The following is a 27,869-nucleotide window of genomic DNA, read 5'->3' on the forward strand; positions in this document are numbered from 1 at the left end:
CCCAGGTGTTAGGACACAGGGCCAGGGCCAAGGCTCAGGGCGCTTTTCCCAAGGGCCCCGGGAGCCGGTTCTGGGGATGACGGTGGGGCTCCACCTGCACAGGGACTGTGCAGCTCTCCTGCTCGGGGGTTCTGGGGAGCGGTCGGGCCACGGCCACTCCCGCCTGAGCCAGGGACTTCGAGCTCTTCTTCTTGCGTTTCTTCCGGGCTTTGCTGCGACGCTTCCCCTTCCAACACACACGGGCCATTTTGCCCTCAGTTGCGTGGGCCACATTGTTGGGGATTTGATCAAGGCTCTCCGACTGGCTGTCAAAAAGGGGACAGATATGCATTTTGAACGTGAGGAGGCACGAAGACATCACTGCTTAGGTAACGGCGGTTAGAGTCATAGACAAATCCCTTGGTCCTTAAGTGAACCTGGGAACATTCTTAAGCCCCAGGAACCTCAGTTTTCTCATTTATAAAGTGGGGGTAGTATTTCTGCAGGTGGAGAGGTGGAAAGAAGCAGCTCATTGACCAGCCAGTGTGGCTCAGTGGTTGACCTATGAACCAGGAGGTCACGGTTCCATTCCCTGTCTGGGCACATGCCCAGGTTTCGGACTCTATCCCCGGTGTGGGGTGTGCAGGAGGCAGCCCATCAGTGATTCTCTCTCTCCCTCTCCCTTCCTCTCTGAAATCAATAAAAATAAAAAATAAAATAAAAAAAGAAACATCTCATTTAAAAAGCCTACCTCAGTGCCTGGCCCCAAAGGCAAATTTCCCATAAACCATTATTATTGGGGCTGGGTGTTCAGGGTACACACTGTCCCTGCTCTCCAAGGGCAGAGTCCCTGGAGGGCCCAGCAGGGGGCGTGTGGCTCTGAGGGTCACTCTGTGGTGGGCATTCACTCTAACTGATAAGAGTTTGCTTCTGTCACCTCCAGAAGAAGGGACGGTTGAGGACGGTCACCTCTGATCCCTGGTGGCCATAGGAATGTGAGAAGCCACAGAAACAAGACATCTTGCCTGGGCTGGTGACCAGGGGCCAGGGGAGCCTGGCTTTCTCTGATGGCCTCCCCACCGCCATGGATCTCACTGGCTCTTTCCCCTGCCAGGTATTAAGGCACTGGCAACGGTTTCTGGAAGGATGGCTGCCAAACAGCTGTGGACAGACCTCGGCCTTAGCCACCCTCACACACAGGAGGCAGATGCACCCCAGTCCTGTGGGCTGCTAGAGGCCTGCTAGAGGCCTACAAGCTCTTCTCGGGGAGCTCAAAGAGTGGTTCCCTCAGGAACCCCTCCCCTGGGCAAAAGGCATGAGGGGCAGTGTAAGGAATTTGACCAAACATTGAGCATTTATGGGTTCAAGGGCAGCGGTCCTCCCCACAACCTTTTTTTTTTTTTTAATAACATATTTTTATTGATTTCAGAGAGGAAGAGAGAGGGAGAGATAGATAGAAGTATCAATGATGAGAGAGAATCATTGATTGGCTGCCTCCTGCACGCCCCCCACTGGGGACTGAGCCCGAAACCGGCTCATGTGACCTTGACTGTAATTGAACCCGGATCCTCCAGGCAGCAGGCTCTATCCACTGAGCCAAACCGGCTAGGGCCCCACAACCTTTTTATCACTAGCAGTTTCCATATTGCAATGATAAAAAAGTCCGCCTGGTGGTAGAGGAGGAAGTTGTTTCCAGGTTCAACTTTCAGTTGCCAAAATTCATCCTTGGGGATGGGGAGCCTGGGAACAGACTGAGCCTCGCTTGGCCGCCTTCCTCCAGGGCCCCGAGCTGTGAGTCTGCCTGTTTCCAAACCCTCATCCCTCCGGGTGTGTCTCACAGGAGAAAAGACACTGCAGGTTTCTCCCACAGTCAGGGTGGCCCCTCGGGCCTGCACCGATGGTCACGGACCAGCGAAAAAGTGATCTCTGTTCCCAGCGCCCTCCCTGTTGATGGGAAATGAGGGGGAGCAGCAAGGACTCTGAGGAGAACAAAAATAAAATGTCAAGCTGATGCGACCCAGAGGCAGTCATCCACACGCCGTGAAAAGCTTTTGAAAAGCTTATTTGGCTGAGAGAGCAGCTCCGCCAGGAAAGCCTGGGCGGGTTCCAAGGGCTGCACCACAGGTGCTGAAGGAGGGAGCCAGGGGTCACCGGGGAGCGGCCGGGCGGGCGAGCAGCTGGGGGAGGGAGGACGCTGGCTTAGTTCCCCGTGTCCCGCTCAAGCTCACCTCCTTACCTGTACTGTTTGGACCCAGCGATGAAAATCCGCTCTGAAAAGGTGGGGCTGAACTCTTGGCTGTTCTCACCTTTGAAGTAAAGGAAACGGGGTTGGACAAGCAGAAGGGAGAAGAGCAGGAACAGGAATTCAGCACTCGGGAGAGAGGCATTTTAGAGACGCCCTCGGGCCCACTCCCCCGCCTCCTCTGCAGACCACCGCCGTCTGCCTGGTGGCTCACTCCTTACGCATGCCAGCTCCTCTCACTGACTGCTGCACCCCACCCTCCCAGTTTAAGGGTCAAGAGCAGAGGGCAGACCTATAATACGGGTCATAGGGTGCCCACCTCACTTCCCTGACTGTGAAGCTTAAGTGAGATGATCTATACAAAATCCTCACCACAGTGCTTGGCACACATCGCAGCTCAGTAAACATAAGCTATTACATACTTACACGTATGTGTATATGTGTGTTTATGTGTCTGTTATTACATTGTGTCACTCACTCCACTTCAATTTTTATTCCCTCATCTCTCCTCAAAAGCCAGACAGAAGGCAGTGGAAGATGAGGGGAAAGATGTGAATGTGGGAAAATGCCGTCACGAGCTGTCTGCCTGCCCAGAAACCTCCGAGGGTGGGTGGGGGAGAGAGGAGACTCCTGGCCTGACCCAGCCCTCCTGGGAGTTTCTCGGGCTCCTGTGGCAGCCTTGTTTCGAGTCATTTTGAGGTATTGGAAGTGGAAGCAGAAAGGGCCAGGCCAGGCCTCACCCTGCAGCCGCCTGCGGCCATCAACTTGCCCAGCAGGCCCAGGAGCAGGTGTTCATTCTTTGGGGTGGGGCCACCTTGAGATGGAAGAGAATCAGGCCCCACAGGGGCTTTCCAGGAGACCTGGCCTTTCCTGCCGGGGCCTCTCCAGAGATGCGCCGGCTGCCCAAGGTCAGGACAGAAGGCTAAGGGCCTGCTTGGCGATCCTGCAGAGTCCCCGGGACCTGTGGAGCCCACGGTGTCCTGCCTCCCAGCTCTCTTCCCTGCTCTGGTTACAATGGGAAAAGGCCTCCATCTGCCACTTCTCCCTCCTCTGTCTCACTCCCCAGCACTGTTATAACTCCCACTTCACGCTCAGTCTTGGCTTAACCTCCACTCCCCGCAGTTGTATCTTGTGAGAACCACATAGAATGGTCACCATGACCTCCCTCTTCCATAGGAGACCCCAAACCTCACCTGTGCCAGCCACCCTTGCGTAAGAGCCGCACCCACCTGCAGGCCCACCCTCTCAACCAGCACCCTCCCAGCCTGGGCCCTCACATTCAGCCTGGGCAATGATGGAGATGGCGGCCGGCCCTCCCTCGGAGCCTTCCTTGGCGGTGCCTTTGGTGATCACGTCGTTCAGGATTTCCCACTTCCCGCAGAACACAGGGCTCTTCTCCACGGCCTCAAGCTTGTTGACGGAGCTGTGCATCTTCTCCATGGCCTGTGTCTTCTCCTTGGCTTTGGCGAGCTCCTTCTGCTGCCCGACCGCCGAGCCAGGAGCGCCTGGGCAGGCCACTTCCATCACTGCCATCTCCCAGGCTCACGCTCACCCTGAGGGGGAGACCAAACAAGAGCAGGTCACTCACAGACCCCGAGGGGCCCAGGTCAGGCGTGGGGCGGAGGAGAAAAGCAGGGTAATGGGGCTCTGCCTCTTTATGCCCATGCACGCATCCTCCAAATGTTCCCGAAGGCAAAGAAGTCCACCTCTCAGCATCTACACCGGCCCCAGGAGCAGCGAGCCCCCGGCCCTACCAGCACACCACCCTCAACAGACGCCTCCACCCTGCCCAACAAGGAGGCTTCCGGCCACTTCCTCCAGACACCATGGCACAAACATCTGGGTTGGTTCTTTCTTGCCTTTATAAATAATGGCGGGATCTTCTGTTGTTTGTTTTATGGCAAACGTTGCTTCCCCAGAACAGGGTGGTGGATCCTATATTCCAAAACCATGAGTCACCGCACTGACTGCTCAAGCCTTGTCTTCTCAGAGGACATGTCTGCACCGTCCACATGGCTCTTCTCCAACAGGAGAGAATGAAGGCTTTGCTCCCTAGCAGGGCTAGACATACGTATGCATATGCGCATATGTATACACATGTCTTACAAAGTCTAAAAATCACCATGCAAACGGCGGCGCCAGCGCCTGGCTCCTGTCCAGGAAGCATCTGCTTGTGGCTCTCCAGAGGAACTGACATACTTCCTTCTGTAACGTCCAAACTCATTTGCTGAACACCTCTCCTAGGTCTCATCTTTCTTGCAGGCAACATCAGCAAGATTAGAGCCTCCAGCACCCCCCTACACCTCTTAGAAATAAGAGGGCAAAGCACGAGAATTCAATCTCCAGCAGCCCTGAGTGTTACAGGAAGCTGCAGGGTGAGCCCCGTGTGCTGACAACCTGTGCAAATAGCCTGTGGGCTAGAACTGCCATGAAACAGAACCGTACCACCGGAGACTGTGCCCATCTGGGAACCCTTCTAAAGACTGGGCTGTGACTCCCACAGAGCAGGGTCTTGACTTGCTACAGACAAAGCCTGAGAAGGCACCAGATGCAAACAGGCCCTATCTATTTATTTATTTATTTGGTGTTAATCCTCACCTGAGGATATTTTTCCATTGATTTTTAGAGAGAGAGGAAGCGAGGGGGAGAGACACACAGAGAGAAATATCAATGTGAGAGAGACACACTGATTGGTTGCCTCCACACGCCCCCAATCAGGAGCCTGCAACCAGGTACATGCCCTTGACTGGAAACGGAACCCGGGACCCCTCAGTCCCCCGCAGGCTGACGCTGTATCCCCTGAGCCAAACTGCCTGGGGCGCAAACAGGTCTTTAATGAGTGCTCTCTGGTGGCGGGCTGGTCTTAAAGGTGTCACTACCAGAGGCAGTCTTCCCTGCTGTAACTCCACTCATCCCGGATCACGCCTTCATTTACTCTTTGGGTAGAAAGGCAGACCCTGTGAACGACGCCAAAGCTGGACCGCCTCTGGCCTTTTGCCCTATCAAGCTAAAACGAGACAGTCAGAAGCTGGGAAACATTAGGCTCAAACCTTCCTACTACTGAGTCTGCCTCACCACAAAGACTATGAAAGACTGAGCCAGTCTGACTGGGGTGGGGTGAGGGGGCTGGGTGTGTTGGTCACTAATTCAATCCTCACATCTGTGCCTTCAAGGGCCTCCGAGCTTTGAACTCAGAGTGGCTCCAGCTTTCAGCACGAATGCCTGGGTTTGGTCCTGAAGGCTAGACGCTGAGGAGGCTGAATGGGTGACCTCATCGTTACTTGATGACTTTCAGCAGTCCAGGGGGTGTTCTGACTTCAATCAGGCCAAAGCCCTCCAAGCGGGCTGTTTTCCTTGTAAGAACACTTTCTTCCCAACCACCTCCTCAACCCCTGCAACCTCCAAAAGGGAATTGATCTGGGGCCTACAGCACCTCCCACCTTCCTCGGATTCTTTACCAGGGGAATTGAGATCTTAAAAACAACCCCAAACCTCCAAACCTAACAGCCTTAGAGTTCTGCTTACAGGGACCTCCACAGTACTTTAACCTCCTCATTTTCTTTTTTAATATATATTTTTATTGATTTCAGAGAGGAAGGGAGAGGGAAAGAGAAACATCAATGAGAGAGAATCATTGATCGGCTGCCTCCTGCACACTCCTTACTGGGGATTGAGCCAATAACCCAGCCATGTGCTCTGACTGGGAATCGAACTGTGACCTCCTGGTTCATAGGTCAAAGCTTAACCACTGAGCAAAACCCTCAGGGCGCAACCTCCTCATTTTCTTTTTCTCTTCTTTTTTTAATCCTCACTCGAGAATATTTTTCCATTGATTTTTAGAGAGAGTGGAAGAGAGAGGGAAAGACAGAGAGAAATATATCTCATCAATTGGTTGGCTCTTGCATGAGGCCAGATCAGGGCCCAGGCCGGAGAGGAGCCCGCAACTGAGGTATGTGCCCTTGATGGGAATCTAACCCAGGATCCTTCAGTCCACAGGCCAACCTTCTACTGAGCCAAACTGGCTAGGGCCTCCTCATTTTCACTTGAAGAAACTGAGACCTGATTTGGCAGTGACTTGCCCAAGGTCACCCAGACTGTGTGGCAGTGCAGGGCCAGGACCTGAAACCCCAGGCTCTCGGCTGTGCTGCCTGCTCCCTTAGTCTCCTGGGTTACAGGCAAACACAAGGGGAACTCCCTGGTCAGAAGGCTCCTGAGGGCAGAGGTGGTGCCCTCAGTGTATAGCACAGCGAGGCACAGAGGAGACCATCGATGTTGGCTGAATGAGGGGATCAAAGGATGACCTCCAGAGACAGGATGATCCTGAGCGTGGGGGATGGAGAGAGAATTCCATCCGACGAGTGAGAGAAATGAGGCCGAGTGGTCAGCTGTTTGAGATCTAGATGTGCTGGTGCTCACAGAGCCCACCTCTGCCTGACATGGCTCACCCAGAGCCAGAGCTCCGCTCCACCCCGCCCCCCCCCCCCCAGCCATCCTTTCACCTTGGTGGTTAGAAGGGCTGCTGGCCAGGCGCCCTGATCCTCCCCCATGAGCATGTCAGGCTCCCCTGCCCGGGAGAAGCTGAGGCGGAGGCAGCCAAGCTCAGGGCCTGTGCAGTTCCCTGGTGACTCACCCACCAGCCTGGCAGGCGGAGAGGAACAAGAAGGCTGTTGAGAAGCTAGCCCAGCAGCTGGCAGCTGAACCTGTGAAGGGCACGGGGAAAACAGGCTGACCCTCACCTCTCAGGGGCATGAAATCACGGCCTGGGAACTGTACAGCTTCTCCTGTGGCTGGCTTTCCTGGGCCACATGACCATGACTCAGGCCCTCACTGACAGACTCCAAGTTCAAGAGGCTATTCTCGGGACACTTTGCCTGACAGCAGCTCTTACACATACACACACACACACACACACGCTCACGCTCCTTCCCGCCTTCCCCACTTCTATACTGGTCTGGTCTACAAAAGCAGGTTCTGCATTAATCCTGGGACTGCTAGCTGGGTGGCCTTCCCAGCCCCGGGTTTTGGTCCCTGTGTAGTCACCCCAGCTCACAGCCCTGCAGCTCTGCTGCCCCTTCTCTCTCCTGCAGCTTGTGGAGAGTGAGGACTAAGTGGGAGCCAGTTATGTCTCTGCCTTTGAAAGCGGGTCAAAATCCGGATCCATTACTCAGCCTGGACTCTCTCCCCAGCTCCACTCACGCCTCAAATGCAGTCCGGCCTCTGCTCTGTCAGAGCTGAGCTGAGGACTATTCGAGCTGTAGCAATAGCCAAATGCACTCAGCTCACCCAAGGCCATAAAAACAAAAGTGGAAGGGAAAGGGGTGGAGTTCCTTCAGTATTCATTCTTTCAGGGCCCGATGCATGCACACTGCCTATTCTCTCTTCTGGGGTGCCTTGCTGAGCCCCTGGAAGTCAGGGACGGGGGGTAGGAATGACTGGGATGGTACCAGATGAACCCTTGGGCAGACCCGTATGACGGCTTGTTGTAGACAAGGCTCCCAGACCCTAAGACTCTAACTTGGCTCCCCTACCAGGTAGTAAAGGTCTTCCGTCCAAGGTGGGTTCAAGGATGGCTTCAGGATTCAGGATGGCATGTCAAAATATACAGTTTGGGCTTTTTCCAGGGAAGAGGTGCATAGCTTCTATCACATTCTCCAAGGGTCTGACATTCCCCAGAAGGTTGCTGTAATTTCCCAGAAGATCAAGGCCAGGGCTGAATGCCTGATGCTGGCTCTGCTCTCCCACCCTAAGGAAGAGGGCACCCGGCTAACGCAGCCATTTCCAACCTGACTGCAGGTTAGAATAACCAGGTGAGTTCTTAAGATGCACTCACCCTACACTTACTGAATCAGTCACTGGGCATTAGGCCCAGAATCTGTGCTTTTGACAAGTTCCCTGGATGATTCTGATGTCAAGGGGTCAGGGACTGTCACTTCCGCCCCTCTCTATACTGTAAGGCTGTGCTGTCCACTATGGTGGCCACTGGGGATGTAAATGAATTAAAATTAAATAAAATTTTAAAATCAGTTCCTCAGTTTCACTAGCTACTATGTTGGACAGTGCAGCGAGAGAACGCTCCCACCACTGCAGAACGGTCCACGGGACTGTGCTGGTCTAAAGCTATGATAGCGATGTTTACTCAACAGCAAAAGTTGTTCCTAGGATCCTGAGACAGGAATGTAGTTTAGGTTAAATGATTTTTTTTTATTATTAACTAGAGGGTACAAAAATAATGTTTAAAATTTATCTTCAGTGTTGATAAATGTATCATATTTCACTTCCCTGTTTTAGTAAGTATGGTGAAAACACCAGACTAGGAACCAGAAGATAAGGGTTTTGGCCTTGGCAACTTAAACAAAAAAAAAAGCCATGAGACCATTTTTGTCAAATGAAATCAGACCTTAACTCCTAATATATAAAAGAGCTAGAAGCATGCAACTGATATGTAATTCACATTTAAAAAGCTTCTCTGGCCCTGCCGGCATGGTTCAGTGGTTGAGCATCAACCTATGAACCAGGAGGTCACGGTTCGGTTCCTGGTCAGGACACATGCCAGAGTTGTGGGCTCGGTCCCCAGTAGGGGGCCTGCAGGAGGCAGCCAATAGATGATTCTCTGTCATCATTGACGTTTCTATCTCTCTCTCCCTCTCCCTTCCTCTCTCAAATCAATGAAGACATACATTTAAAAAAATAAAAGTCGCACAGTCACAGGTTGCAGAGGTGAGGCTTGCTGCCTAAAGCTTAAGCAGGCTGCCCAGTTTCTTCTCTTCGCGTCTTTGGAGTTATTTTGAGGACTGAATGAGGCAGAGGACAGAAACGCCAATTGGTCTGCTTGGCCAATAGAAGATACTAAATGCAAGTTCACTCCCTTGCCCTTCACCAGGCCCATAAATGCTGCCACTCAGACAATGGTACTTCTCTGTTTCAACGCCATATAGTCAAGATGTCGAGCCTTACTTAAGCCATACGTGAGCCTTGGTTCTCTGAATATAAAGGAAATAAAAAAGCTCCATCTTATAGGGTCATCTTGAAAATGTCCACTGAGGGGTCAGGGCAAACCAGGGCAAATCCCTCTCATGACTATTTCATCTGGAAGTAAAATCTGTCCTTCTCTGAATGCCCAGAGGGGACAAATAGCAGAAGTAGAATGACTCAACTTCCTTAGTAAGATATTAGTTGAAAAACTAATCTTATTCTGATGCTTCCTCTTTTAAGCCCCAGCTTGCCTGGCCACTGGGCCAGCCTAGCTTATCAAGAACGAGGGGCTGTGCAGGAAGGGGAACCAAGGGCCTGCATCAGGCAGAGCGAGCTGGCCTGGCAAAAGTCATCTGGCGAGGCAGACAGCGATCCCCAGGCACGCTCAGCCCTGGCTCCCTTTCTGCCCTGCCTACCGATCCTCCCGTCCCCTCCCCCCTGCCCCCCCACCCCTAGTCCAGCTTCTGTTCCAGCCAGTCTCCTTTCACTGGCCCAAGCAGAGCAGCAATGGGTGAGCCTCAGATTCTTTCCTTTTGCTCACCTTGTTGCTCCTATAAAGAATGCCTTCTTTCTTTATTAATATCTGCCCAGATCTCACCTACCCTTTATAACCTATCTCCTCAAGGAAGCCTTTTGTGTTAGGCTCCTGCATTCATTCAACAAGTGTTCAATGAGTGTCTCCTAAGGGCCAGGGACTGCAATAACCACGACCAGTCATCAGACGTCTTCAATGTACTAGGCATGTACTAGGTGCTTTATCGCAGCAACCGGTAAGGTTGGTTAATACTGTTCCCATTTTACAGATGAAGGAACTAAGTTTTCAAGACATGTTACCTGCAGAAACAATGAGGCCAATTTATACAACTAGAGCATCTAATGTGGGGTTAGGGCTAAAGCTAGGACACGCCTGGCCCTTTCTCCTGGGACTCAAGGATCCTCCGTTCCTTTTTAGGATAAAAGTTTCTTGGCAGAGGTACCTGGAACAACCAGGAATTGAGCAGTATTACTACCCATGTGGATATCACTACCCTTATTTCACCCACAGGATCTACCCACTGTCGGTAATAATTTCTTAGCCTGTGGAGGCATAAGATCGAAAAATGAGAGATCTCATCAATAAGAGCTGAATCAGCAAAAAAAATTGGTCAGATTTTTAGTTGACTTATATGTACATGTTCCTGGGGATTATGATTTTTAACTTGATTAGCATTAGCAGGTCATTTCATTTTCTTAAAACAATTAAAAAGAAACTCACACACAATACACATACAAACAAGAGTTCTAGGAAAGATGGTGCTACCTTCATGAAAGAACCACTCACTGAAAAGGTCAACCCAATAAATTCAATAAAAAAGTTAAAAATAAGAAAAAACAACAACACTGAAGGCAAGCAGAAAAGTGAAACAGAAGAAATGGGATGCAAGCAACAATGGAAGGCACAGGGATCAATATGATATGCTGGTCAGTTTAATTAACAATGGAATGTTAAAGGAATTAGTTTAAAACATTTAAAAACATTAAGTTCTGGACAATATAAATAAGGAAGAAGGGTGGAGTGTGTGGGTCCATGGGTAAAGGGTGATAAGAGCCTTGCCTTTCATGGAATTTACATGTCAAAATGTTTACACTTCATTAGAAAAACTAATAGTTATCAATGTATGTTAAAATTTAAGAATAGCTAACTATAAGAACAAAAATACAATTCAGAGTTTCCAAACCAGAAGGGTAAAAAAGGAAAAATAGAAAGCTTGATTGCTCTAACAAAAGGTAAGGAGAAGAAAAAGGACAGCAAGTATAAAATGAAACACAAGTTAAGGGGGCAGAGATGAGTTGAAATGTTAATATATCAATAATCACAATAGACATAAATAGATTAAGCACATCTATTAAAACACAGCCAATCAGAAAGGTTTTTAAAAGATCTGGCTAGATAGTGACTAAAAGAAACAAAACAAAATTATACAGAAAGTTTGAAAGAAAGGATGGAGAGAGATATCCAGGTCAATATAAAACCATGTAATATTAATATCAGACAAAATACTTAAGACAAAAATATATAACAATCACTTATATGCACACCCAATAAAGAGCCTCAGCGTCCTGAATTGGTGGCAGGCTGAGGCTTTATGGATGAGGACAGTCTTGGCTTCAGCGTGTCCTGTCACACTGCAGAGAACGGCAGCATCTTACAGCAGCATTCTTTGAGCTCACACTGGGTGTTGGGCCCTGTGCTGGGCGCTGGGGATACACTGAGGAAGAAGACACAGTCCCTTGAGGAGCTTACAGTCTACCGGGGGGAAAGAGACAAGTAGTCAGAAAAACAATACAATACAGTGATGCAACGACAGACACAGACACACAGCAGTTGCAATGAGAACACACGGAGGGACATCTAGCCCAGCCTGGTGGGTGTCAGGAAAGGCATCCTAAAGCAGGTGATGCCCACACTGAGACTCAATGGTGAGCAAATGTTTCCCAAGAAAGAGGAGAGGGTATTTCGGGTAGAGAGAATGGCTGGAGTTAAGGCACACAGTGAGTCTATATAGGAATCACAAACAGCTCCAAGTTGCTGATGGGCAACTTAGGTCAGGAAGCCGAAGGCAGGAGATGAGGCTGCCGGTGGAGGTCAGGTACCAGATAATGGAAATGTGCTTGGTCCTGATACACCTCCAGGGGTTACATTCTCAGAAGAGAGAGAGGCAGAGCATTCAGGAGCAGAGTTCCAGGTGGAGGAGCCTACGGGGCAGGGGCAAATGGTGGGTGCTGGGCGTTAAATGAAAACCGTGTCATTGGGACAGGATCTTCCCCCACCTCCCTGGCCTAGGCTGACAATATTACAAGTTACAGGCGTCTGGGAGGCTTCATTCTCTCCCTTAGGTGGGGAGCCTGAGTGGGCACTGGGACCTAGAAGCAGACATCTGAGGAAGGAGGAAGGAGCACTCTGATGAAACTGGAGGAATCTCCAAACCTGCCTCATTTGCCAGCTTGAGTTCTGCTTCCCAGGAGAGCAATTTCCCATTAAGGAGGCTATGAAATGTGAATGTACATTAATCATTAAAACCTCACAGATCAATTATAAATAAGAAACCTGCCATGCCCACAAAAAGGCAATCTCACTGCCAATTCCATAGGTCAAACTGCCCGATAAATGAAATGCATGGAATAAAATTTATGACTGTCCTTCAATTCCCACCACATGCAGGAACATTGCTGTTGACAGGCTCCTTCACATGTTTACGGCAATCACCTGATACCTATTCTATTAGCATAGGTCTTTCCCACATCTGCTTCTCCCTGACCCCCTCCCAGCCCACCCTGATGCTGAGCTAATCTTAAAACATCATGTCCCTAAAATAACCTCACGCTCAAAGACATCTATTGGCTCTGCACTGCTTATGGGCCCAGGCCCAACTCTGTGGTCCATAATCTGTCTGACCACTATTTCCCTAAACACAAGGTTTGGCTCTGGCCAGTCTGATCTCTCCACACCCTGCTAGTTGCTGGAATCTACAGTCTCTAGAGGAGTGTGGCACATCCTTGTGCGGGCCACCCTGCACATCCTGCTTGTCCTTCACAGGTGAGTTCAGGCCTTCCACCTCCAGGAAGTCCCTCCCATCAGCTCCCCTGCATGGCCTCCTTTTCCGACGGCTTTCAGCACTGGGTCTCCTCATTTTTTTCACCCTCACCCTGGCCCTTCACCACACCCTTCTCCCTTTAGTCATCAAATGAAATAATGTAGATGAAAGAACTCTGGAAACAATAAAGCATTATGCCAAGAGAAGACAGACATTTCTGTGTGTACAACTCAGACTTGCAATCTAGGTATGGCGCAAACAGTAATATGGATAAAGATGCACAAAGAGGTTCAGTGTATTTTTATAATAGTGAAAAACTGGGGGAAAGTCTAAGTACAGGGGAAGGATAATTATGAAATAAATCCTGCTACATCCATTTAAAATTGCTTATAAATAATTTTTAACTATATGGAGAAATACTAGCGGGATACATTTATTTTTATTTTATTTTTTTAATATATTTTATTGATTTTTTACAGAGAGGAAGGGAAAGAGATAGAGAGTTTGAAACATCGATGAGAGAGAAACATCAATCAGCTGCCTCCTGCACATCTCCTACTGGGGATGTGCCTGCAACCAAGGTATATGCCCTTGACCGGAATCGAACCTGGGACCTTTCAGTCCGCAGGCCGACGCTCTATCCACTGAGCCAAACCGGTCAGGGCAAGTGGGATACATTTATAAAAAAATGCACACCTAGCACACACATACAGCAATGTTTCTTTCTTGGAGGTGTTAAATATTCTTTATACTTTTCTAATGTTTCCACTTATTTTTTTCAGTGAGCATGTATTACTCTTCTCAGTGTTCATTTTTTTCACAGATGGTTCTAAGTGGTTAAAAAAATACCGAAAGGATATAGAGTGACAAGTGCAAGTCCTTCCCACCCTTCCCCCGTTCCTCTGAGGGGATCCCTTCACCAGTTTCTTGTATCTTCCTCCAGAGAGGCGCTCTTGGTCTGCGGTGAGAACTTAGGAGACGTCTGGTCCACCTTTGCGTGTGTGTGGGACTTAACAAGCAGGTGATGACGGTCTCCCCTTCTCCCCCGCCCCCTTGCGCACACACACCACTCACACAGGAAGCCTCACCTTATGCTCTGTGGCTGGCAATGAGTTCTGGCAGCAGGGCCACTAACGCAGAAGGCTGGAGATGGGCAAGCCCATTCCTCCCGGTTTTGGTTTTCATTTCACTCCCCTTTTTGTTCTCTTCTGGGGACTGTGGGTTTTATCAGTTATGACTCAAGAAGTAGGAAGGTGCTCAAAGGTGGCTCTGCCAGCCGTCCTCGCTTCTGATGGCCACCGCTTCCCTGCTCTTATTTGTGGTCATCCACTGCCAAGTATACACAGTGGTCACAGGCCTGGGTATAAGAAATGCTCATGGGCACGATGGCCCCATAGAGTGGGAAACAGCAGAACTGGACCTGAGAGAAAACCACCAGTTCCTCCCTCGCTGCTTATGTCAAGGGGTGGGATCTGAGGGCTGGTCCCAATCCGGGAAACCCGAGAGAGGCAAGTTTTCTCGCCAATCTCTCCTACTTCCCTTATATAATATATGACCCTGCTTTATTTTCTTTTCAATCACAAAGATAATACTTGTTCATTGTCAACATTTAAACAATACAAAAGTGGACAGAGAAAGAAATCCCTGTACCACTCCCTCTTCCCCACAACATAAGACATACTTAAGTTTAGCATAAATCTTTTTTGTTCCATTACTATACATATGCAAACATATAATTTGGGACTATTTTAAAAATAAGCATGAGCTTACCCTATATAATAAAAGCCAAATATGCAAATTGACCTAATGGTTGAATGACTGGTCGTTATGATGTGCACTGACCACTAGGGGGCAGACACTCAATGCAGGAGCTTCCCCCAACCTGCAGGCCCCAGGTCAGCCAAGGCGGGTGCCAGCAGGGGCCCCCTGATCATGCCACTGGTTGCCCCACAGATTGGCCCTGATCGCCGGCCAGGCCTAGGGACGCTACCCGTGCACGAATTTCATACACCAGGCCTCTAGTACATACATAATATTCCATAGTTCCAGGTGATAAATTTCTGGAGTTGGAATTTCTGGGTGACCCTTTTCTCAGTGGGCTCTCTCTTCTCTCCTGTTTCTATGTGTCAGGGAAGTAGGCAGCACCCATCAGTGAAGAACAGGTGGTTCCCAAATATGATATTCATTATTTGCTAGAAAGATACCCTTGCCCTCAAGGTGCTTACAATCCATTTGGGGAAAATGGGTGGATGGATAAATAAATGATAAAGGAATCACAAAATGATCTTAGGATCAGAAGGGCCCTAGAAGTAATTTATTCCAATATATCACTTAATAATTAGGAGGGAGGGCCATCTAGCTACATAACAGGTTGGCCTTGGAGTCAAAAGATCTCGTTCTTGCCTGGCTGACATGGCTCAGTGGTTGAGCATCTACCTATGAATGAGGAGGTCCTGTCAGGCCATATGCCCGGGTTGTGGGCTCAATCCCCAGTGTGGGGTATGCAGGAGGCAGATGATCAATGATTCTCTCTCATCACTGATGTTTCTCTCTCTCTCCCTTCCTCTCTGAAATCAATAAAAATGTATTAAACAAACAAACGTTCAAATCTTAGCCTCTTAGCACTCTGGTGTGTGACCGTGGGCAGGTCACTAATCTGATAGTCAACTATCTCGTCTGTTAAACAGGGATCTGAAACCTACATAAAAGGATTTTATGGGATAATTAAATGTAAGAAACAATGTTTATATGCCCAATACAGTGCCTGGCACATAGTGGGTGCTCTGTGAACAGCAGAATCTCCAGTGAGATGGAAGCTGTTATAAGATGAGCAGTCCTTTCCATCACGGCAAGTGCCAGTTCTTCGAAAGTCCTTGCCTATGCAAAGCTGAAACCCACCTCCCACAGCTTCCAGCCAGCTGCCCTAGTGTCAGAAGGAAGATCTGGAACAAACACTATCAAAGGCAGAGGGGAGAAACCCAAGAGCAGAGGGACAGAAGTGGTCAGGAAGAAAAGCAACCCATGAAGGAGAATGTTCTTTGAAGAGCATCTGCACACGCCATCCTGCTTCTCTCTCTGCTGGCAGTGCCTCAGCTCTAATGGGCTGAGGAATGACTGGCCAGTGCATGAACCAGGACCCAGAATTCCTTGGCAGCTGGAGCTGAAATTAATTGTCTTGTGGACATCTTTGGGTGTTTTCAACCATCTGCTGCTATGTATATACACAATTACATGCTGGTTGTCAATAATAATAAAAATAATAATGAAAGCTATTATTGGTTGTTATGAATTAGGTAATACATGCATTATTTTTCTTATTTTTTAAAATCCCCACTGGAGGATATGTTTATTGATTTTAAAGGGGGGGGGGAGAGAGAGAGAGAGAGAGAAACATTGATGTGAGAGAAACATTGATTGGTTGCCTCCTGCATGCACCCCAATTGGATTGAGCCTGCAACCTAGGTATGCGCCCTGACTGGGAATCAAACCCATAACCTTTTGGTGTACAGAACGACGCTCCAATCAACTGAGCTACCCGGCCAGGGCAGCATTATTTCTTGAATCCTCAAAATAACTCGGTGGGCATGGCACTAATATTACTCCCTTTATATAGAGGAAAAATCGGAGGCTCAGTAGGTCAGTAATATGTCCAAGGTCACATTGCAAGGAAGTGCTAGAAGCGGGATTTGCACAAGGGACTCTTATGTCAACCACCATACTCTCAGCCACGACACTGTATCCAATTTCAAATTATCTAAGTTTTAAAAATTGGGACCCAAATGCAGAAACTGCCATAAGCCAAAGGTTTATTAGTGAGAAACCCAGGAGGAAGCATCTCAATTAGGAAGCATAAACGCTTCCTAATAAAAGCAACATTAGAATGGAGAGCAAAGCCTCCAAGCTGGACATGTGGCCGGCCTGTGTTCCATGCTCTGGCTGTCCAGCACAGCTGGCCCATACCAGGGACCAATTCTATGACACACTTCAAATTTGCCTTTCATTTTATAAAACCTGGTTCCAGGCTTTTTGAGCCTTTTTTGTTTGTTTGTTTTTGGATTTTAGTTTTTATAGCAAAACCTTGTGTATCTTTGCTATCTTCATAAATGTGGCCAGTACTTTGTCTCCAGGCCCCTGACTTGGGCACTGTATAAGTTTTAAAAGGAATGTGTGACAATAGCATTTTCAATTTAACTTTCAAATCCTTTGTATGAGGAGAGTCAATGGCATATAGTAAAGTTGCCATTGGGGCATCATTGATGCACAGACACAACTATGCAATTGGTATGCAGGAGGAAGGGGGAGGAAGTAGTATTGAGGAAAAAACTCAACCACATACATACTTCGATTTATACAATAAGCAACAAGGAACTTTTAATGTATGTTATATAAAAAAATCAAGTGTCACTGAAATCTATAGGTTGGGTATTTTGTGTAACTGAATATTCTGGGCTGCAGTATATATTGGTAGGTCAATAATGACCAATTTCCAAAGATTATAGTGCCATAACTGCCCTAAGTATGACATAAAATCAGGCAAGACACAACCAGTTTTCTTTGATGAGTCAAAATACACTTCTGGATCTTGCCAGCCTGAGGTCATCATTACAAGCAATGTTTGGTTGTGAAAAACTGCTCTCCTTATGTAACCTTTTGGATTGGATTCTGAGCAGGAGCAGTTCCCTGGGCTACGGTCAATCTGTGATAAACCACTCCCCTCCTCTCTCGGTTTGTAACTCTGGTTTTCCCAGGTGGGACTGGCTGAAAGCAGGGTCTACCTGTATTCAAAGAAGATGGAGAAAGACAGGCCCAGCCTTCCTGTAAGGGAGGAGGCTTCAAGTTCATTGTAGTCACTGGTGAGTGGTTCTGAAATTGAGGAACTAGTTTGAGGAACTGCAGAACAAACAAAAAAAACCCAAACACTGGCCTTCCACGGAAAGCATGGAGGCACGCGGTGCAGCTCCGCCCTTGGGCAGTGGAACCCTGACCATGGCCTTGTTTCAGATGCTGCCCAGCACACCCGGTGACAGACTGGCCTGAATGATCAGCTGGAGGATGTGAGCAGTAGGGGTGCATTTGACATGTCCCTTTACGATAGAGGTTCACATTCTTGTCTCCCCCAGAAGGGAGAAAGGGCTTGGGACCTGTGGTATGACAGAACATTCACAGAGGATCTCAGACCAATTCCTTGATAAAGGAGGGGGAACCATGAAATAGCCTGTGGTTCTCTCATCCTCTCTCGGGCCAGCAGGGCCTAGGAGGAGTGTGGATTCTGGTCTCGCACTTTCACTCAATAACACATACTTAGCCAGGGGCTACCATGCTCTAGGTACTGTGCTGATCAGAGAGATGCACAGACAAGGACAGACAAGGTCCTTGCCTTCACGGAGCTTGCACCGTTGTAATCCTGGAAAGGCCTTCCTGGAGTGCTGAACCCAGTTACTAAGAACTGTCGCCTGGCCAGCATGGCTCAGGGGTTGAGCACTGACCTATGAACCAGGAGGTCACAGTTTGATTCCCGGTCAGGGCACATGCCCAGGTTGCAGGCTTGATCCCCAGCATGGGGTGTGCAGGAGGCAGCCGATCAATGAGTCTCTCTCATCATTGATGTTTCTCTCTCTCCCTCTCCCTTCCTTCCTGAAATCAACAGAAATATATTTTTCTTTAAAAAAGAAGCACTGCCGTGGATGAGGCCACAGACCATCTGCCTCCGGATCTGTCTCAGAGTGGCACCAAGCACATGGGATTGCTAGTCTGGTCACTGCCCTCTCAAAACCAGCCTGGAAGGCCGGGATAAGTCTGCCATGTCTTTAACAGTTGGCTACTCGTGGTCTACGTGCCAACACTTCTGCAGATGACTCCTTTCCCCCAGAGTGCTGAGGTTTCCAGATTGTTCTCAAGCTCTTATTCCAAGCTAAACAAGCAGCACAAAGCCCCAAGATGAAAGAAATGTTGAGAGCGTTCCTGCCCAGACACCTGCAGAATGGGGAGGGGTGCCCTTCCCCTCTGAGGAGCTCTGTGTGTGAGTTAGAGCTGGGTCAGGCTGGCAAAGGAGGGCCATGGCACGTGGTGCCTTCCTCGCTCCTCTCCAGCTCCCACAGTCGTGGCTCGTGATTCAGCACCTGTAATGTGTCTGCTTCCATGTCCATGGCCAGCTCCTCGGGGGCAGGACCTCAGTTGTCCTCATTTTTATATTCTAGCACCTAGCAGAGCCTGCCACATTTGATACGCTTGACAAGTGTTAACTGAACGAAAGAATGACTGACACACTGGGGAATAAATGAGTGCTGTGGGCTCTGAGAGCCTGGCTGGCCCGAGATCTGAGTATCCAGTCTGTCCAATCGCCTGGAGAGCTGGAGGGGATGAAGCCAGCTCCCTGCACAAGGTATCAGCATGACGTATTGTGACTGCACCCCAGCAAGAAGGTATCATGTGAGCTGGCTCCTGAGCCACCCGTCATCCCCTTTTCTAAATGCTGACCTAGAGACCCAGTTATTTCCACTTCCTTGAGAAATGACCCTTCTGAACTCAACAATATCCGTCTGGGCTCGGACTTGGGTATACATGCTAGCTAGGAGGTGAGACACAAGTCTTGGCCTTTGACACTTATCTCTAAGGCGATTTCTACTGCTCAAAGTTCAGCATTTACCACCGGGACTGTTGAGCATGGTCTCAAGGACACTGATTCATCCAACTAACTTCCTGGGTCAAAGGAATCTATTTCTAATCGTCATTAGCAATAACATCCTCATTGGAGGCTGGCTAAGCTCTCCTTTCTTCCCAAGCCTCCCAGCGGTCCCTGGTATTGACCAGTAGACTGATTCTGGCCTAGTGAGAGAAAATGTCAGTGTCAGCAGGTGGGTGGGTGGTGGACCTAGGCTACAACAGCTCTTTGTTCTTGCAGGGGCCACCATCCAGATATGACGTCATGCTTTGCCCACAGGAAGAGCCTCTTCACTGAGAGGAGCTGGATGGATCCAGAGGAATGATGCTGACTATTCTGGCTCTTCTAGCCACCTGCATGCCACTAGCAACGTGTCTCTTCTTCACAGGACAAAGATAAGGCAAAGATAAGAGCTTCTTGGTGCCCAGTGGGTTTGTGCCCTTACAATCAATCATAGCAACTAAACGCCCACTTTAGGTAAGATACTGCTTGGCGAGGTAGGCAAGTGTCCTACAGGTGTAGGCAATCTTTGAGACTTCCTGGTAACCCTGCCCAGAATTGTATTTTCTTATCAACCTTGACCTTCTTTTGGTTACATGAACTTCATGGTACAAGACAGTGTCAATGAAATAGCTTTCTGTTTACTTTTTCTTAGACCCACAGCAGCTGCGTCTGGCTCCACCCTTCCCGGTCTGCCAGAGCTTGCAGAAAGGCTGAGGGTGGTGGGGTTGGGGTGGGGGAACAAAGCAGGAACAAAACACAATTCCTGCCTCAGGAGTAGTTCCTTTGTTCAGTGGCAGCGCAGCACAGTGTAAAGAGCCTGGACTTTAGTCAGTTTCAGTCATTAACTAGCTGGTGGCTTTGGGCAACTCACTCAGCTCCCTTCCATTTACTCTTTTACAAAAACAAACAAACAAACAAACAAAAGGGAGCGAGCAATGGTAATGATCATTTCCAGCCCATAATTCTTTTCTTTTTTAAACCTCACCTGAGGATATTTTTCCATTGATTTTCTTAAGAGAGAGTGGAAGAGAGGGGGAAAGACAGAAATATTGATGTGAGAGAAACACGTTGATTGGTTGCCTCCTGCACGAGCCCTGACCAGGGCCCGGCCGGGAAGGAACCTGCAACCAAGGTAAGTGCCCTTGACTGGAATCGAAACCGGGCCCCTTGGGTCCGAAGGCTGATGCTCTATCTACTGAGCCAAACCAGCTAGGGCTCCAGACTGTAATTCTAATAGCACTTTCTTGACAGAGCAGTTAAGGCCTACGGTCACTTAGCCATGCCCACCCAAAGTGACTGCTGGTTAGCCCAGATTGATGGCGTGTGCACCGGGGGCTGGGAAAAGCTTGTGACCACTTGCAAGGTCATACTAGTTCTTTCCCTGTGGTTTCAATAAAGTCAAGGCCATCTTGTGGGTGACCCTAGACACTGATTACAAACATCTCTGACCATCAGCAGTCAAGCTCAACAACACCACACAGATCTACAACAGAGTCTGAACAATTTCTTTGACTGAATGGACACCTAGGCATGGATTTAGTGGTAAGAGGGCCATCAGAAGCCATAGCAACCAGCATGTGCAGAAGGGCTAGCTCAGGAGTTCCCCTGCTGCTTCTTTCTGAGTTCATACAGTGGCTCTTGAAGTGCAGACAACCTAGGTGGTGGCAGGCTTGGAATTCCAGTTTCGGGAAATGCAGGATTCAATCCAGCCTTTCCAATCACTGCAGCTCATCGGAGCCTCCAACTCAGGTGGTGAAAAGCAAGGCAAGTAGAAAAGGGTTCCCCAAAAGGTCTTTCACACCAAAGTAGGGGTTATATCTCTCTGCTCTTTGCCAAGGGGTTTCCCAGCTCCACGGAGCCAAAGCTCCCCTCCTGCTTCTTTGCTGACTGTCACTGGAAGCTGGCCATTTTTTACTCTCAAGGTGGCTGGACTCACTGCTGATCTGGCTCTGTGCCCTATTCACATGACCTCGTGCCAGGGGATCCATCTCCCTTTCAGTCAGCCAGCCCTGGGAGCCTCCGTTTGCTGCTATATCCCTATCTCCAAACCCTTGGGCTGAAATGAACCTGATCGTTGGCACAGGGCTTCTCCACACGGGCCAGTCAAGACTTCCTCTGCAACTGTGCTGGGTGGATCAATCGCCTGTCACCTACACCCCTGCATGGGTGACTCACCTTCCAGAGAAAGTGCTTTGCTCACCTAAGCAAAGCTGCCTGGAAAATGACGAAGGGGCCTATCAAATGCACTCTGTGGGGCCAACCAGCCACTGAGCTGGGTCCAGACACACTCTGCCTCTCACCTCCAGCCTGAAGTCAAGTGTGGAGCTGCCACTCCAGGCTGCTGGTTTCATTTTCATCTGAACACGATGCTTGACATCCGGTGATCTATTTTTTCTAAAAAACTAGGTTCACTTTAGAAATGACTCTTTGGCCATCGAGACAGCTTCCCCAGGAGAAAACAAATTGTTATTTAAAGGGAACAGCAGCCTGGTGGGAGCCTCTATTTTTGTTTTGTGTTAAAAGGAGGGAAAAAAGAATTTAGAATGTACTGTGAAACTTTTTTCCCCCTTTGGGTGATTTAAAGGGAACTCTGCAAGTCTGTGACTACCGATCCAGGGCCCTCAGACATTATATGCCGGGCACTGAGTCTGCCTGAGCTCACACAGATAGTAGCAGATTAGCAGATATATTTGTAAGAGGAAGGAAGGGCGAGCTGGGGGTGCATGTAGTGGTGGGAACCCTACCCCACAGAACCAAAATTGTCCTCCTAGTGCCCTGAACAAAGAGGAACAAGTCCTGCTCTGCAGGCATGGCTCAGTAGTTGAGCGTCGACCTATGAACCAGGGGGTCACAGTCCGATTCCTGGTCAAGGCACATGCCTGTGTTGTGGGCTTGATCCCCAGTGGGCGGCGTGCAGGAGGCAGCCGATCAATGATTCTCTCTCATCATTGATGTTTCTATATCTCTCTCTCTCTCTCCCTTCCTCTCTGAGATCAATAATATATATATGTATATGTATATGTATATATATATTATAATATATATATATTATGAAAGAGGAACAAATCCTTGCTGACTTAACTTCTACACAGTATTCTCCTTTTTCACCTCCAGAGTTAAGGTTGGGACCCACTCCACCACATGGAGGACACAGAAAGCCCTAGAAAGGTCCAGCTGTGCCTCTGGCTCAGAGTCCCAGGAGGGCGAAGGGTACCCATGGTTTAGAATCACCAACTCTGGCCAGGTAGATAGAGCCTGGGCCTTTGTAGGCTCATTGGGAGGGTGGTGAGGGCATGGTTTAGTGTAAGGCAGGGGCAACCTGACAGCTAGAACCTCCTGACAAGAAATGTCGCCCTGGAGGTCCTGCTGAGAAAATGACTCGGCCCTGTCAGGCAGTCTGACCGTCCTGACATCATCTTACAGAAAACAGGTCTAGTCAGTGTGGTAATGGGCAACTACTGCTACTGCTATTACTGCTACTACTACTATCACCAACAGCGCTTACAGCCAAACAGCACCATTTACAGCGGTCGTCTTCTGGGCGTATTATATGCCAGGCACTGAGTCTGCCTGAGGTCACAGATAGTAGCAGACCTGGATCTGACCCAGGTCTGTCTGACCTGACAGCCTAAACCCCCACATTTGACACAGAGACACCATGGACTTGCTATATTGCTCTGGATATATCACTTCACCACTCTGCCTCAATTTCTGCATCTGTAAAATGGGGCTGAGCATAGGCTATGCTATTCATCTTTGGTCTTTTAATAATAATAATTATGAATAATTGATATCGATTAATAATTGTTAATGACATATTAATATCTTTAAATATATATAGCTAGATAAATAAAGAAGCTACCCTGGTTTAATTACATTCAAAATTGACATTTTTTTTTGGGGGGGGGCAGAAACAATTTATCTTTTCATGAGTAAGTTAGTAGAAAAGGCAGTGAACTTGATGTCAGGAAATAAGGGTTTAGATTCTGGGCACGACACTGATTTCCTGAGTAATCTCATCCACTTTATTTCTCTTTATGAGATTTTACTTTCCTGACCTTTGTCCCTGTCTTTCTTTATAAGAGTATTGTGAGAAAAACACAAAAAATAGCTACTAAGTACCATTATTCTTGATGCCATATAATTTCAAGGGATTTATATCAGGAGGAAAAGGGATTAAAGGATATAAAATAGCAAGAAGGGAAGAGAATCATTTAAATTAAAATGCAAAGAAGGGCGCACAGGTCACTGAGGAAAAATGACTTTTCTCTGCATTGTCACTCAGGTAGTAAGACAAGCCCACAACTAAGGACCCTTATCCATCACACTGCGATGTCTTGCTCAGCTCAACTGAAATGTTCTCCGACATGATTTGCTCTGTGTGTGGCCTTCCATTTCTAAGCTACTGCTTTCAACATTTCAGTCAGCATCACCAAGTCCATGCAAAGCTTTCACACAGCATCACTTCGAGTGCTCGCCCTTTCCCTTAAAGATGCTCACCCCCACTTTTCCCTTCCTGGGAATCTTGGCGTGCAGAGGCCAGAGGGGCTGGCTGATCTTTAGAGTCCCCCAAATCCACTGACATGGAATTGACCCCCTCCCTGCTAATTTCACACCGTGCCATCTAACGGGCCCATAATGTTCACGTTTCCAGTTTAACTGAAATACTAAAATGGGGCAAACAGGAAGCATCAGACACAACTGCGGTAGTGACTTATTAATCATGAAAGCAGAATTTTAGTTGCCTCTTAACCTTTTGCCAGGGGGAGAAAAAAACAGCTCTGAGAGGATGGAAGCCATTGGTAGAATATGCTGCCTATATGTGTTACCAAGCTGACTTTTACTTTTAATTTAGGACTGAATTTGCTTTTAAGATTTCTTAACTCTCCACCCAGAAAGAACATCCATAAGTCAACCAACATGAATCTGTCAGCTCTTGATCACTGCGGGCAGACCTGTTAGGAAAGCCCATGTGCTATCCACTGACACAGGAAAAAATAGGAGATTCAGAGTGACTTCACAGGCCAGAGTGATAAGACAGGGTGGAGGGTGCCAGCAATGAAGATAACAACCCGGGAGGAAGCTTTACCTCATTCCCATCCCCACAGACCTCTCACCAGACCCCCGCCAAGATGAACTGTTATCACGCACCCAAAAAAATCACAACAGTTGCTTGGAGTTGGACAACTTATCAGGACAAGCTTGCTTCTCCACACTCAGTGATATACAAACACTCCAAGAATATCACAAAGAAGTCAGTGTTCAACAGGAGAACCAAAATGAGGAAGCAAACCTCCATCTGTTGAGGGGCAACGGCCAACCAGACATTTCTGTTTAATAGATGAAGGCTCATTTGGCAAGGTCTCTTGTCTGTGGTGCCACTCCCACAAGCTCTAACAGACAATACTAGGGGCACCCCCCCCTCCCCACATTCAAAACTGCTCCTTACATTCTGAAAACAGAAGATAACCTAAAGTTTGGCAACCTATTGTCTGATTTCACGAAAGTGCTAGGACATATACCTGGATACATGTTTCTACAATTAAAGTCAGAGATTATTACGTTTATTTTGAGACCTTGTGAGAAGTTCACCACGCCCTTCAAAATAAGTGAGGATGCCCCAAAGGTGTCCGAGAAAAGCAGAGGTCTGGCATCGCTGCACCAAAGGAACTGACTTTGACATCACTTAAAAAACACCAAGAGAAGATCCAAACACATCGTAAGCAAGACAAGCACCTGTCGGCCTGTCCTCTCGCGCTAAGAGCAGAACACCACACCGAACACTTCTCCCTCCTTTCTGCATCTCAGTCCCAGACTGTGGTCCTGGTCTAGGGGGGAGAGCTGGAGAAGATTCCAGTGTCCGAGGCTTTAGGCATTTCTATATGCCCCCTCCCCGCTCAGGTGCCTTACCTATAAGAGACAGTGTTATCCGTCTCATCACACAGGTTTAAAGGAAAAAGGAGGTTACAGGTATGAAGATACTCAGTAAAAAAACACATCTCTAATGTTAAGATATTATCTCTCCTTCGAATCTTTCAGAACGACCATGGTTCTAGTCAAGGGGTTTTCAGCATTTTTCCTGGAATAAACTTCAGACTGCTATTTTGCATTAGGCCCCACCTCTCCTCATTTCATTTTACTTGCTTTTAGAGTTCCTAGTCAAGTCACCGGTGTTCACTGTCTCTCCATTTACCAAAAACTGAATTCGGTTACCTTCCCTCCATTCATCCTCTCCCCGACCCTCCCCATACTCATGGCCCAGTCCATCCTTCAGGACGGAGAGCAACTTTTTAACTTTAATTAGGAAGGTGCCGCCTTTTTCTGAAGTTACCCAGCATCAGGAGGCTCCTGGCCAGGTGGGGCTCTCTGCACTGTACGAGTGGCCCCTTTCTGCCGGGGGACAGTGGCTGCAGGTTGCCAGGGGCCACAGTGGGCTTCCGAGATGGAAATATTCTATTGGAGCCGACAGATGAAGTCCCCCAGGCGTCGGGGGACGCAGGAGGATGCTGCGAGCGGCCGGCCAGCTCCGCCGAACGCCAAGGGCAGGTCTGCGCCTTCTCCCCGCCCGGGGTGTGCGATCGAGAACTTCCCAGGGCGGCCGGAGGGTCTCACTGACCCGGCAGACAGGGGGCAACGCGGCCGGGGAGCGCTTGTGCATCAGCCGCCTTCCGCCGCGCCGAGGCGAGCCCCCATCCTACGGGGCGCCCAGGGGACCGGGCAGGAGCGGCAGGCCCGGCGGCGGGGACAGCTGAGCACAGGGGAATCGGGGTACCGGGGAAAGGGAAGCAGGGCGCCCCCGCGCGCGCTTCGGGCGAGCGTGTCGCCCGCGGGGATGCGGGGCGAGCACGGCGTGGGGCCGTGGCCCTAGAAGCGTGGTGAGGCGCGCCGCCGACCAGACCCCCGGGGCAGAGGGCCCGCGCGCGAGTGGACTCCTCCGACCGGCCGCGCCGCTGACCCCCACCATTCTAGGGCGGCGGGCCCGGCCGCATCCCGGTCCCGGGCTGAGGGGCGACCCATCCGCGGTGCTCCCCGCTCCGAGCCCTGGGACCCTGCCCAGTCACCTACCGGCCGAGCGCCGATCTCCCCAAGCAGGACTGTCGCGCTCCCCTCGCGCTCCCCTCGCCCTCGATCTCCCGCCGCCGGCTGCCGACCGCTGTTCTCGGGGCCCACGGTCGCCCCGCCCCGCTTCGGGCCCCACCCCCTGGTCGCCTTCCCGGTCGCCCCCGGGGCCACGCCTCCCCCGGCGGCGGCAAATTTGCCTGGGTTCGCACCTCCCACTCTGGCCGCACCTCGACCCTTGGTCCCGCCCACCCCGCCAACCTAACCAATGACTGGCGCGTCTCGGCTAGTCCTTCTTACTGCCTCGAGCAACGATTGGTAGCGAGAGCGCGTTTCCAGAAATGGGCACTGTTTCCGGACAATGTTTATAGTGAAGACGTCGGTGGGCGGATGGATTGACAGGAGGCGGAGGCGGCGGGAGTTTGGTCTAACCACACATGCGCTCTCGGCTTCGGGCAGTTTTTTCACGGGTTGCGTTCTTCGGAAGGTTACGGGAAGTAAGAGTGAATATGCGCATGCGTGGGCACTCCCAGCCCGAGACTTCGGTTACCTTGGAGACGGCGAGGCGCTCTCCCTACTTGGCCAAGTTCTGCTTCCTCTGCTCGAGGTCTCCACGGCTGAGGCCGGTCGGGGCGGGGTGTGCGCGCGTGGTGGTGCTGGTTAGAAACATTTTCATTGAGCACTTACTCTGTTCAGGGCTGGAGAGTTCCCGAGCACTAGTAAGACAGGTTCTAGTTCCTGCCCTCGAAGAACTTGGAGGAGCCAAAGGCCTACACTGGTCAGACCTGTGTGTTGAAACCCAAGTCTGATGAGAGCGGGTGGATGGCATGGTGCAACCCCATCCCGCAGCCAGAGAAGCAGCGTGGTGCGAGCGCTGCGTGAAGCCTCTCCTTGGTGGGTTTACAGAACCAGGTTACAGAACCAGGAAGAAGACTGTACCTGGACCTGTGCAAAAAAGGACCGAGGTGTCAACGGTGCTTCTTTCCGAATGCGAGGGTTAGGTGGGCAGGAGGCATTTAGGGGCGGTATGGACATTTTTTCTTTTTGAATATTTGCTTACCTGTATTTTCATTGATATTGTATTTTATTTGTAATAAAGAAAAATATCCCAAACTTTAAAAGTTTGCAAAATGGAAAAGATATGTCTCTACCTGGGCACCCTACCTACTCCCATCATTGGTCCACAGCAGGCAGGTGTGGTTACTGACGCTAATAGGTAGGCCCTGTCCAAAGCTGTTTTGGGAATAAGGATCATCTCATCGCTGAAAGTGTTGCTCAAGACCACTTTTCAGACATTCCTTGGTAGTTCAAAGCCTATTTCTGGTGATCTACACCCAACAGACATCTCCCTTGTTGGGGTGTAGGAAAGACCATTCAT

General features: G+C 49.4%; 1 protein-coding gene across 1 annotated transcript in view; it reads right to left on the reverse strand.

Moving 5' to 3' along the window:
- MAP3K14 (mitogen-activated protein kinase kinase kinase 14) overlaps positions 1–27,547 on the reverse strand; it is a 43,286-nt gene extending 15,739 nt beyond the window's left edge. The window contains exons 1-4 of the mRNA XM_023746291.1: positions 27,042–27,547; positions 3,499–3,774; positions 2,216–2,285; positions 95–305 (exon numbers count right to left, since the gene is read on the reverse strand). Coding sequence (XP_023602059.1) covers positions 95–305; positions 2,216–2,285; positions 3,499–3,754 — 537 coding nt within the window. The 5' untranslated portion in view covers positions 3,755–3,774; positions 27,042–27,547. The remainder of the gene's footprint in view (positions 1–94; positions 306–2,215; positions 2,286–3,498; positions 3,775–27,041) is intronic.
- Positions 27,548–27,869: the final 322 nt, after the last annotated feature.

This window comes from Myotis lucifugus, unplaced genomic scaffold (genome assembly GCF_000147115.1).
Source record: "Myotis lucifugus unplaced genomic scaffold, Myoluc2.0 scaffold_652, whole genome shotgun sequence".
Taxonomy (NCBI): domain Eukaryota; kingdom Metazoa; phylum Chordata; class Mammalia; order Chiroptera; family Vespertilionidae; genus Myotis; species Myotis lucifugus.